The sequence below is a fragment of the Lathyrus oleraceus genome, chromosome 2 (genome assembly GCF_024323335.1).
Source record: "Lathyrus oleraceus cultivar Zhongwan6 chromosome 2, CAAS_Psat_ZW6_1.0, whole genome shotgun sequence".
Classification (NCBI taxonomy): Eukaryota; Viridiplantae; Streptophyta; class Magnoliopsida; order Fabales; family Fabaceae; genus Lathyrus; species Lathyrus oleraceus.
In genome coordinates, this window is record NC_066580.1 from 5573727 (window position 1) to 5586388 (window position 12662).

Consider the following 12662-nt stretch of genomic DNA (forward strand, 5'->3'; position numbering starts at 1 on the left):
ATAATCTGCCGCACCATCCGACCTAAGGCATAGTTTAGATAAGAACATATCTCTATACCACCTATAATCAGACATGGTTGGATAATAAAGGTTTAGCAATTGGTCAGCTTCTCTTTGTTGGAGTTTAAGGGGTTCTCCTACAAAGAACTTAGTAATAGCATATAAGAGGGTTGTAACACAAATCTCTTCGTTAGATTCTGTTTTTACGGCTGCATCTATTTGGTATTTATCTTCTGAACCAAGGAGGTTGTCCCACCATCCTTTTAATTGCCCGGTAAATCCCATAACTAATATCTCTTTAGTATGTTTATCTGTATTTCCTTTAAGTTTGAAGGCAGTAGCAGCCATGGTCATGTTTTGTATTGTATCAAAAACTTGTTGTTCAGACGCACCATCGATATTCCATTCAACAATGGATTCTCCTGAATAATTATTTTCTATAAAACTACTTCTTTCTTCAAATTGCACATCAGCAAATGAAGGCCTAGGATAATAGTTTCGTGTTTTAGGTCTTGGGGCTCTTCCGCCTAATTTACTCACCATATTGTCGTATTCTTCGTCTCGAGATAAAGTATTTATATCTCCTGAAGAAGTTTCTATGTTTAAGGATTTTAATTTAGTAACCAATTCCTCTATTTTATGAGTAGTATCACGACCTAAACTCATTCCTTTCAACTCTTGGTTAGAAGGAGTATGGTATTGATAAATAGGTCGAGTAGGATCCAATTTATAGTCTTTAACATCCTTAGGTTGAGGAATCGAGTTTTCTATCCTATCTAATTGTTGGGACATAGTGTGAAGTATTTGGTTTGAATAGTTAATCTGACTATGCAGATTATTAATGTCTTTTCTCTGATCTACAGGATTAGCTATCGATTTAAATGGTGAAGCTTCTATTTCTATGTTCTCTTTAGAAGGGGTAATTCTAATAGCTTCCAATGGTGGATGAACCGACTCTATAATTTATTTCCTAGAAGTTTTCCATTTGGTACTTATCCTAACATTAGCATCTAAATACATCTTAACAGCAAAAGGGTTTTCTATCTCTTCTTCTAGACAGAGTAATTCAAACCATGTAAAGAAACAGATATTAATTTCATGCGTTTTTAGAAACCTATAAAATTTTTGCAAATACATTTGAGTCTGATCTTTAGAGAAATTTGAGAAATACCAATTTCTCTTTTCTAAATTATAAATGGCCTCAAAGTCAGCTCTAATCCAAGCTTTGTCTATGACAAAGGGGTCGTCATTTGTAATAACACCTAGTATTTGGGATTCAGTTGGAGAGGGTGACCTAGAGGTCCTCTCAGAGTATAGCGGTTGGGGAATTGTAAGGGCAAAGTTTACTCCTGCAAGATTTACCCTAATTGTTGAATCAACTGAATGTCTAGCACTAGATGTTGACCCAATACTACTAGATTGATGATAGCGATAGGATTGGCTTCTATTCATCCTGATCCTGACAGATCCATCAATATCTTAAATAACATCTCTAATAGTTCTGGCCTCAATCTTTTCAGATTTAACCACATCCTGTAATATCCATTCTTGAGGGAATTTTTCTATAATATCCGAAGCAGACAGTATTTTTGGGGTCATAACATTGGACCTGCTAAGATTTGCTTCAATAATACAAGTTTCATTTCTTGGAGTAGTTTTGAGTGATTTAAAATCATAATTAACATTAGAGACTTTGTAGGTAATTCTACTAATAACGTCAATATTGGCAACTCCAGGATTAAAATTATCACTTAGACCCTGGACGTATATAACTAATGAATTTTTAGTGAATTCATCAGCCAAGCTCATAGAGTAATTGGGATGGCAGTTAAAGTAGACTGGCCCATCGTTAAGATTTGATTCAACTATAGCAATAGTTGAATTATGAAAGTCTTTAATTCTAGTGTCTCGAAGAACTAGCAATATAAGGGTGTTTAACCCTAGTTTATGTAATGGTTTTATAGCTATCTGAATTAATCCTAGATGGATATAGCGATAACCTTCTCTATAATGTGTTATATATAGGCACTTTATGGATGTGCATATTCGTAAACACCATTTTTTCATAAAAAATTAAAGTGTATTCGCAGATGCATTTTCTAAAAATTCCCTAATGACAAGATAAGGTTTCTAAGATCCAAAATGATTTAAAACATGTATAAATAGGACATCTCTCATTTCATATTTTCTACAAAACACACCACAATCAAAAAATGAATATATATATCCACCTTGCATTTGTGTATTTCAATTGCTCACTCTCCTGCGATATCGAGTTCGAACGTCAAAATGGATGTACATTGTTTAGTGTTTTGATGTAATGTCAAAAGTATTTTTGTTTCTAGATCTTGCTCATATTTTCTCGATTTCTAATTTGAAGTATCAGTGTCATTTTCGGATATGCATCTTCAAAATATATCAAATAAACTTTTGAAGATGCGATTCTAAACTAAAATTAAGTATAATAAGAGTATCTCACTCATTTGTGATCAATCTTATGGAAAATAAATGCGTCGAGAGATGCATATCCAAACTTTAGAAATATTTTTAGATTTTCACTAAGAGTTTATGAGAATATATAGAGGTGGGAGAAAACTTACCTTTTTTTTTTGCAAATGAAGAGAGCCAAGATTACACATCAATTATGCTCCTACTTGAGATATTAACTTGTCACCCCTTCAATTGAATTTGACAGTCACACATTGTGATTGCTATTATCTTTATGTTCTTACTAAAACAATTTGGAATTTTCTATTGTGTTTATCAGAAATTTTGAAAAAATACTGAATTTTTCCAAAATCTCCTATAAAAAAACAATAATTTCTATAAAATAATTTAAGAAATATTAAAATTTTTGAAAAAATAAATTCTGAAAATTTTGAAATGTTTTTTTGCAAATTTTTGGTGAACTACATAAAATTTTTACACAAGAAATTTAAAAACAAACTACCAGAAATTTAATTTGTTATCAAAAAATTTGAATTACCTATCAGATATTTAATTCGCACTTTAAACTCAATTTTTTCCATTAGCAGTTTAAGAATTAGAGATTAATTACTATATACCACCAGGGTAAAAAGTTTCACACTATCGACTCATTACCATCACCCGTTTGTAGGGGTGGCAAACAGGCATGTCCGCCCCGTTTAGGCCCGCCCCGCAAAAGCCCGCAAAAAAACGGGGCGGTCATAGTTGAGGATGTGAACCTAAAACTTAGACCCGCCCCGCAAAAAAATGAGGGCGGAGCGGGGAAAGCCCACGGACACTGCACTCTTTAAGCCTAAAAATGCAAAAATTTATGTAAATACACGTGCCCGCAAAAACCCGCGAAAAAAACGGGGCGGGGCGGGTCAGACACATTTGAGGGTGAGGGCCTAAATCCTTGGCCCGCCCCACACAAAAGTGCGGACAAAACGGGCACGCCCAGCGGGCCGAGCCCGTTTTGCCACCCCTACCCGTTTGCATTACTTTATAGATTTTTAAAATAAAAGTCAAACTTGTTTCAACATTCAACGTCTATGATTAACTGATAGTGTAAAATCATTTTACACTGTCAATGTATTTCAATTAAATCTTAAGAATTATGGAAATATCTGCCCGGATTTTATTGTGTGGGTTAAGTTAATAGCTCCTCTCACGTGAAGTTCCCCTCGTATCATCAATGTACATGTTATACACCTTCCTAGGACAAATATATATATCTATACACTATTAAGGTAACATATTTCATTATAAATTAACTTTTACTTGTCCAAATTTTCATTGGAATCATGATTTCTACAATTATATGAATTGTAAATCTCAGACTTCATGAACATGTATCATAATAAATCAGTATCGGCCGAGAATAAAAGAAAATTCCTAGTATAATAAAAGATTATACAAAACTTGCATTGGAGAATTCCAACTATGTGCATTAAATAAAGAAAAACAAGGATTGTGATCAAATTTGATTTAAAACTAGCACTCAGATCCCGACATTTTGATGCAATTCACGATGCTCTAATTCCTTGTGTTAGCCGTCTCGTACCGAAGTCAAAATGGATATGTTTCCATGTAATATGTCATCTTATAGCAAGTGTATATAATAGTGTGTGCATCGATCTAACAAGATATGGTTTCTCGAAGACATTTTTTTCACTTTGGAGTGACCCACCTCAAGTTCCTCCTGACGCATCATGTGTATTGGGTGACTTTCAAAATCACTATATTTTGTTGAGGTTTATTTGTAACGGTGGTGACCTATACCAAGTACATCATTGGAGTGAACGACATATTCCACAAAAGAGGTGGAAACTTGGTCGGATCAATTTTTGGAAAGGATCGAAGAGTTCATCAAATTGAGCGAGCTTGAAAGAGGAACCGGTAGTAGATTTAGACGGTGATGCGTCTTTTGATATATTTAAGATTGTAATCGATACACTTTTTTTGAATGTATTATCGTCAAAGATGTAATCTCGATACGATTTAATACATAAGTAATATATATTTCTCATTGATGGTGTAAATGTCTATTGTTTCTGTTTACAAATTTTATGGTTTACCATTTATGTGTATGTTTATATAATTTCTGGTGTGTTTCTGGTTTAGGGTGACTACAGATATGCATATCCAAATACACTCCATACTAAATTAAAAAAAAAAAAAAAAACATAAGGGCACTTTACGGATGTGCATATCCGTAAACACCATTTTTTCATAAAAAATTAAAGTGTGTCCGCAGATGCATTTTCGAAAAATTCCCTTATGACAAGATAAGGTTTCTAAGATCCAAAGTGATTTAAAACTTGTATAAATAGGACATCTCTCATTTCATATTTTCTACAAAACACACCACAATCAGAAAATGAATATATATCTCCACCTTGCATTTGTGTATTACAATTGCTCGAAGTGGCCACTTCAATTTAGATTCATCGAGGACACACATGTCGCTGATTTGATATTCAAACTGAAACTCTCCTGCGATATCCAGTTCGAATGTCAAAATGGATGTACATTGTTTAGTGTTTTGATGTAATGTCAAAAGTATTTTTGTTTCTAGATCTTGTTCATATTTTCTCGATTTCTAGTTTGAAGTATCAGTGTCATTTTCGGATATGCATCTTCGAAATATATCAAATAAACTTTTGGAGATGCAATTCTAAACTAAAATTAAGTATAATAAGGATATCTCACTCATTTGCGATCAATTTTATGAAAAATGAATGCGTCGAGAGAGATGTATATCCAAACTTTAGAAATATTTTTAGATTTTCACTGAGACTTTGTGAGAAGATATAGAGATAGGAGAAAAATTACCTTTTTTTAAATGAAGAGGGCCAAGATTACACATCAATTATGCTCCTACTTGAGGTATTAACTTGTCACCTCCTCAACGAATATGACAGTCACACATTGTGATTGCTATTATCTTTATATTCTAACTAAAACAATTTGGAATTTTCTAGTGTGTTTATTGAAAAATTTGAAAAAATACTGGATTTTTCCAAAATTTCCTATAAAAAAACAATAATTTCTATAAAAAAAATTAAGAAATATTAAAATTTTTAAAAAAAAATCTGAAAATTTTGAAATGTTTTTTTGCAAATTTCTGGTAAACTACATAAAACTTTTACACAAAAAATTTAAAAATAAACTACCAGAAATTTAATTTGTTATCAAAATTTTTGAATGAACTATATCAAACATTTCGTTCGCATTTTAAATTCAATTTTTTTCATTAACAGTTTAAGAATTATGAAAATATATACCCGGATTTAATTGTGTGGGTTAAGTTAATAGCTCCTCCTCCGTGGTGAAGTTCCCCTCGTACTACGTGAAATTCCTCTTGTATCATCAATGCACATGTTATACACCTTCCTAGGACAAATATATATACTACTCCCTCCGGTCTCATATGTAAGCAAAAAAAAAATAAAAATTGGAGTCTCAAATATAAGCAAAAATTAATTACAATGGTTACAATTAAATATACCATTCCAATTTTACCCTCAAATTTAGTTTTTCAATATTCATGTTTATTCCTATAATAACTCCACTTTTTACACTTTCAAAAGAGCATTTATTCTGAAACGTTGCATTTGTTATCATTGGCTTTTGAAAAGTCATATCCTATTATAAATTGTGCAGTATCATCTTGTACAAAACTCCATGAGTCTTGTTCTTCCTTTTTTTTTATACTCTAAAAATGGCAAACCCACATCATTTAGCTAATGAGTTTCCATCTTTTGATTTAGGTATCGAAGACAATAAAGTTCCTGAAACAATTCAAACTCCAACAAATGAAAGTGCAGAAAATATCACTCCAAAGAATGAAAGTGAAAATGCTCTAACTCCAACAAATGAAAACACCATCGTTGAATACTTAGATATGGATGAGTTTGATCTGAAAAAGTTACCAGCATTGAACTTTGGTGTCAAGAAAGAAGAGGTTAAAGATATGATACAAATTTACTTAGATTATTTAAACTAGGTGTGTTCTTATTTGGATTTTTATGATGTTTAATGTTTCTTTGTTGTTTCTATTGCACTGTTAAAGAATTGTACTGCTATGTTTCTTTATGATTGTGATGTTTAATGTTTATTTTTCTAATCATCTTCTATTGGTTTTTTGGACCATGGAAATTTAGGCGGGTGGAGAATACAGTAAATGGACTAAGAAGTGTTGTTTTTAGGCGGGACAAATTTCTACAGGAAATTTTAGTAAGAGTAAGTGGAATATATAACCACTAAATGACTAACCATTAAATGGTATTAATAAAAATTGACTAACCATTAAATGATTATAATAAAATATTAATTTATTTCTAAATTAATAAATAAGGGTAAATATGGAAAAAATGTATATTTTCCATTACTTAAATGAATATATAGCCACTTTCTTAAAGGGCGAGCTTTTTTTTTTTGCTTACATATGAGACCGGAGGGAGTATTAAGGTAACAAATTTCATTATAAATTACTCCCTCCGGTCTCATATCTAAGCAAAAAAAAAAAAAGCTTATATATTCCACTTACTCTCACTAAAATTTCTATAGTCCATTTACTGTATTCTCCACCCGCCTAAATTTCCATGGTCCAAAAAACCAATAGAAGATGATTAGAAAAATAAACATTAAACATCACAATCATAAAGAAACATAGCAGTACAATTCTTTAACAGTGCAATAGAAACAACAAAGAAACATTAAACATCATAAAAATCCAAATAAGAACACACCTAGTTTAAATAATCTAAGTAAATTTTTATCATATCTTTAACCTCTTCTTTCTTGACACCAAAGTTCAATGTTGGTAATTTGTTCAGATCAAACTCATTCATATCTAAGTATTCAACAATGGTGTTTTCATTTGTTGGAGTTAGAGCATTTTCACTTTCATTCTTTGGAGTGATATTTTCTGCACTTTCATTTGTTGGAGTTTGAATTGTTTCAGGAACTTTATTGTCTTCGATACCTAAATCAAAAGATGGAAACTCATTAGCTAAATGATGTGGGTTTGCCATTTTTAGAGTATAAAAAAAAAGGAAGAACAAGACTCATGGAGTTTTGTACAAGATGATACTGCACCATTTATAATAGGATATGACTTTTCAAAAGCCAATGATAACAAATGCAACGTTTCAGAATAAATGCTCTGTTGGAGGTGTAAAAAGTGGAGTTATTATAGGAATAAACATGAATATTGAAAAACTAAATTTGAGGGTAAAATTGGAATGATATATTTAATTGTAACCACTGTAATTAATTTTTGCTTATATTTGAGACTCCAAATTTATTTATTTTTTTGCTGTATTCTCCACCCGCCTAAATTTCCATGGTCCAAAAAACCAATAGAAGATGATTAGAAAAATAAACATTAAACATCACAATCATAAAGAAACATAGCAGTACAATTCTTTAACAGTGCAATAGAAACAACAAAGAAACATTAAACATCATAAAAATCCAAATAAGAACACACCTAGTTTAAATAATCTAAGTAAATTTTTATCATATCTTTAACCTCTTCTTTCTTGACACCAAAGTTCAATGTTGGTAATTTGTTCAGATCAAACTCATCCATATCTAAGTATTCAACAATGGTGTTTTCATTTGTTGGAGTTAGAGCATTTTCACTTTCATTCTTTGGAGTGATATTTTCTGCACTTTCATTTGTTGGAGTTTGAATTGTTTCAGGAACTTTATTGTCTTCGATACCTAAATCAAAAGATGGAAACTCATTAGCTAAATGATGTGGGTTTGCCATTTTTAGAGTATAAAAAAAAAAGGAAGAACAAGACTCATGGAGTTTTGTACAAGATGATACTGCACCATTTATAATAGGATATGACTTTTCAAAAGCCAATGATAACAAATGCAACGTTTCAGAATAAATGCTCCGTTGGAGGTGTAAAAAGTGGAGTTATTATAGGAATAAACATGAATATTGAAAAACTAAATTTGAGGGTAAAATTGGAATGGTATATTTAATTGTAACCACTGTAATTAATTTTTGCTTATATTTGAGACTCCAAATTTATTTATTTTTTTGCTTACATATGAGACCGGAGGGAGTAACTTTTACTTGTCCCAATTTTCATTGGAATCATGAATTCTACAATTACATGAATTGTACATCTCGGACTTCATGAACATGTATCATAATAAATCAGTATCGGCCGAGAATAAAAGAAAATTCCTAGTATAATAAAAGATTATACAAAACTTGCATTGGAGAATTCCAACTATGTGCATTAAATAAAGAAAAACAAGGATTGTGATCAAATTTGATTTAAAACTAGCACTCAGATCCCGGCAGAGACCCAATTCAGTAAAGTCTAATCTTTTTCGCTAAATGATGATCAGCCACAAAATATTCTGGATTTTTGCCAAGAATAACTACTGCAAACGGGCTTCCACCGTGCTGGTCATCATTATCTGTTCCATTCTCGACATTGTAAAATGCAACAAATAAAGACATACTAATTCTGAAGCATGTATGCAGACGCAAAACCTGCTGAATGTTGTCAACTTCTCTACGAATAAGACCTTTTACAATCTTGATAGCGTGCAGCATGGTCGTAAAGCCTATGCTTTGTCAACTGAAAATAGATCATTATATCAAAATTAAGGACACATTGTGCTTTTCTAAAAAATGAATGTAATTGAAAAACTGTAGTGATGGGTTCACATCAAACTGATTAGTATGGAAAAAAGAACTAGTTTCTTAAAGCATAGTGGGGGATAAACCTAGATGATAATTTCAAGGAAAAGGAAAACAAATAGAACTTCATGCAATCTAAGCAATTTTCTAATTCCAAACCCAAATCGACAAAAGATCGTCCATTTGTTGGAATTGTGTAAGGAGGAACAAGAAAATATCTCAAGAGAATATTTTCAACCAAAGATGCCAATATAGAAGGAATACCTCCACAGATAAAGGAGACACCATACAACCTCTTATAGCTTAAAGCCAGTCCCTACCTTTGACTTGACATTGACTAATTCCAAGGAAAACAGGCTTTTGAGCAAAACGGAAATCATCACACACTGCTATAGTGCCCTGCAGTCAAAAATGCATAAAGATACAGTCTTTTCAGAAGCTATCATGGAAGAGATCTGTCTATTGCTATGATCGGTATCAATTTCTTATAGCTTTTTTGTATTAGATTCAGTCTTTTGAGGTTATATTGATCTACATGTATATCACTCCAAAAAATGTAAATAAATAAAATTCTTTAGGGACTACTTTATGTATATGATAGAATGTATGAAACATCTGCAAACAGCCAAATATATTAACAAAATCTGTCAAAATTTCACCGGGGAAAGAGAACCGCAGATTCAAATGGCCTGGTGTTTTTTCAGTATGGATTTTATTGCAATTAACATCATGAACAATAGACAATCGAGTATAATTATATGATAACCATTGATTCCGATTCTATCAATAACTAACTCTCTGACATGGAAGTCAAACTGCAGATTGATTTGCAGTCTTTTCATGATGTCCAAGATACAGGCTAATGGAATCAAAAACAAGGCCAAGAACAGTGCAAAAAACCAAGAGAAAATGGTGCTCGTGGATCCTTTAAGGAACAAAAACCAAGAGCCGAGGATATCATCATTTCCATGGAACCCTATGGACTTCCTTGTGTTACTCTAATTTTAATAATGCCACACCAAATGTTAGCGGGTTGATCACCATTACACTAGTGGTTTCACCCTTTCATGGACCCTATGGACTTCCTTGTTAATCATAAGAAGCAAGGTATCACTTAAATAACACCAACACTAGGGAAATCAATGAACCATCATTCTCAACTTCTCATCCGCTTCAAACATAAGCAGTAAGCAGTACAGCGGCCACTCCAGCCACTCCTTAATACTGATCACGGACTCATTCATATCACAAGTTCATAACCCTTCACATATTCCTAATGAAAGACAAATTCTTAAAAAGCTATGAGTATATTACAAATTTACAAGTAGAAGCCAACAAGGCTCAGGTTTGAAAGAAAATAACAGTGTTCTCAATCCTCAATTATTCAAGGTCATCATCAAGCATTTTAAGTCATTTAGTTAAAACAAAATAAAATCCATTAATAATAATAATAATAATAATAATAATAATAATAATAATAATAATAATAATAAGATAGCAAGAAACAACATGGATATGTAGATGATCCACGCATTATTAAACATTACAATATCAAAGAGATTAGCTCTCTAAGCTAAAAGTCAATTTTCTTTTCATTGGTACAGAAATTTACTATTATAATGAAGTTTCAAATTTTCATAACAATAACCAATTGACAAAGTAAGTCAGGGAAATATCATCCCATAAAAACTTTAGCGAAATCCACTAATTTCATCAAACGTTTTTTGGCCTTCCTGGGCTTCTTCCGTTTTTCCTTTTTGGCCGGGAGAGGCGTTTCCCTGATGGGGCCCGGGGATAAACCCTTTTTTAGTGCACTTCCTCTGGGTGTGGCAGATGGGGGGATTCTCAAGCTCTGGGGAGGTAAAGGAGTGTGTTGCTTCCAGACCAAGTTACTTTCCATGGAAAATTTTACTTTCTTAGAACTCTTCTCCGCGCTCTTTGCGACTGCAGAGACATCTTCCACATCTGCAGTGTTCAAATCAAATTCCTGAGATGTCTCTCCTTTAGAGTTCTCTGTTCTCTTTCTCTTCTTACATACACCCCCCTGAGATGTCTCTCCTTTAGAGTTCTCTATTCTCTTTCTCTTCTTAGATACAACCCCAGTAGCAACACCATCATCCAAACTTGCTTCTGCATCACTCTTCTTAATCTTCCTCTTGTTCTTTTTTGGCTTTTTCACTTTGTCAACCGAATCCTTCTTGCCTAACCCATCACCAACCTCAACAATGGGGACCGAATCCAGCAATACCCGATCAACAGAATCAGGAAGTGAAAACTCGAACCCGGAATTAACAACATCCTTCTCCAGCTTCAAGAACTCATGATGCAATTCAAACAAAACCTTTCTATTCCCCTGAACACAATCAGTGGCAGAAGCCAACTCAAATAACCTGGAAGAAAAACCCATAACCAAGGCTATTGTTCCCAAATTCACAACATCACCACTTTCCTTCCCACCTTTCTTAACCTCCAACAAAATTCTCCCATTCATCAACAGCACATCAAAAAAACCACTCTTAATCTTCCCTAACAAAACCTTATCATGCAATTTACCTACCGCAGAGAAAAACGGCCTAAAAAGCACTTCTAAAACAGACAACTTAATCGGAAGAAAAGGCTTAACCTCTTGAAGAAAAACAGAAGCAACGTGATAATTAACACCGTTTCCCTGAACAAACCTATCTTTCGCAGAAAAAGTAGACTTATCCAAACAATTCATAAAAAGATTAACCAAATCCAAATTCCACGAATTCTTATCAAGTAAATGCAAAAAGCTTGATATAAACCTACGAATAAGGAGATAGAATTTGTCTAACCTAACGGAATCGATACCGGACCATTCGCGGCGCATGGTGAGGAAGAATGTGGAGAAATACTGCAGCGAGAGAGGAAGATGACGAAATGTTGAGAGATGTGAAGCGATGCGATCGATGAGATCAGCTTGAACGAGAGAGTTGTCGGAGTGGTAGACGCAGTCGAAGATACCTTTCCAGAGCTTTTTGGCGACGTTTTGGGGGAGAATGTTTTGGGATCGCCATGATTGTAAGAGAACGCGGAGAGCTTTGTCTCTTGAAAATTTCTGAGAGGAAGCTAGATTTACCGGCAGGGAGGGTTTAACTTCCGACGACGGCATTGTCTCCGATGCCGGAAAGAGGAAGAAAAGAAACAAATTACGGTTTCGGTTTTTTTTTAAGGTCGAAATCGCTTTGTTAACAATAATTATGATTCAAATATTGGGTTAAATATGGTTTATATTTAAATGTTCAGTTTAATATGATATTATATATTAATTAAATTTTATATAGACACTATAAAAAGGTAACAAATAAGTTGAATATTTTTTAAGAGATTAAAAAAATACGTGCATTTAATAATAATTTTTTTTCTGTTTTTAGTCATTGAATACATTTATTTATTTTTAAATCTTTTATTTTTATTTTCAGCTTATTATTGAATATATATATTTTTTTAAAAAAATATTTTTTAATCTCTTAAAAAATATTTACTTATTATTTTA

General features: G+C 32.7%; 1 protein-coding gene across 1 annotated transcript; it reads right to left on the reverse strand.

The window, feature by feature from the left end:
• Positions 1 to 10611: 10611 nt before the first annotated feature.
• LOC127117546 (uncharacterized) lies at positions 10612 to 12375 on the reverse strand. The gene has a single exon (XM_051047602.1). The coding sequence runs from the start codon at positions 12276 to 12278 to the stop codon at positions 10821 to 10823; it is 1458 nt and encodes a 485-aa protein (XP_050903559.1). The 5' UTR covers positions 12279 to 12375; the 3' UTR covers positions 10612 to 10820.
• Positions 12376 to 12662: the final 287 nt, after the last annotated feature.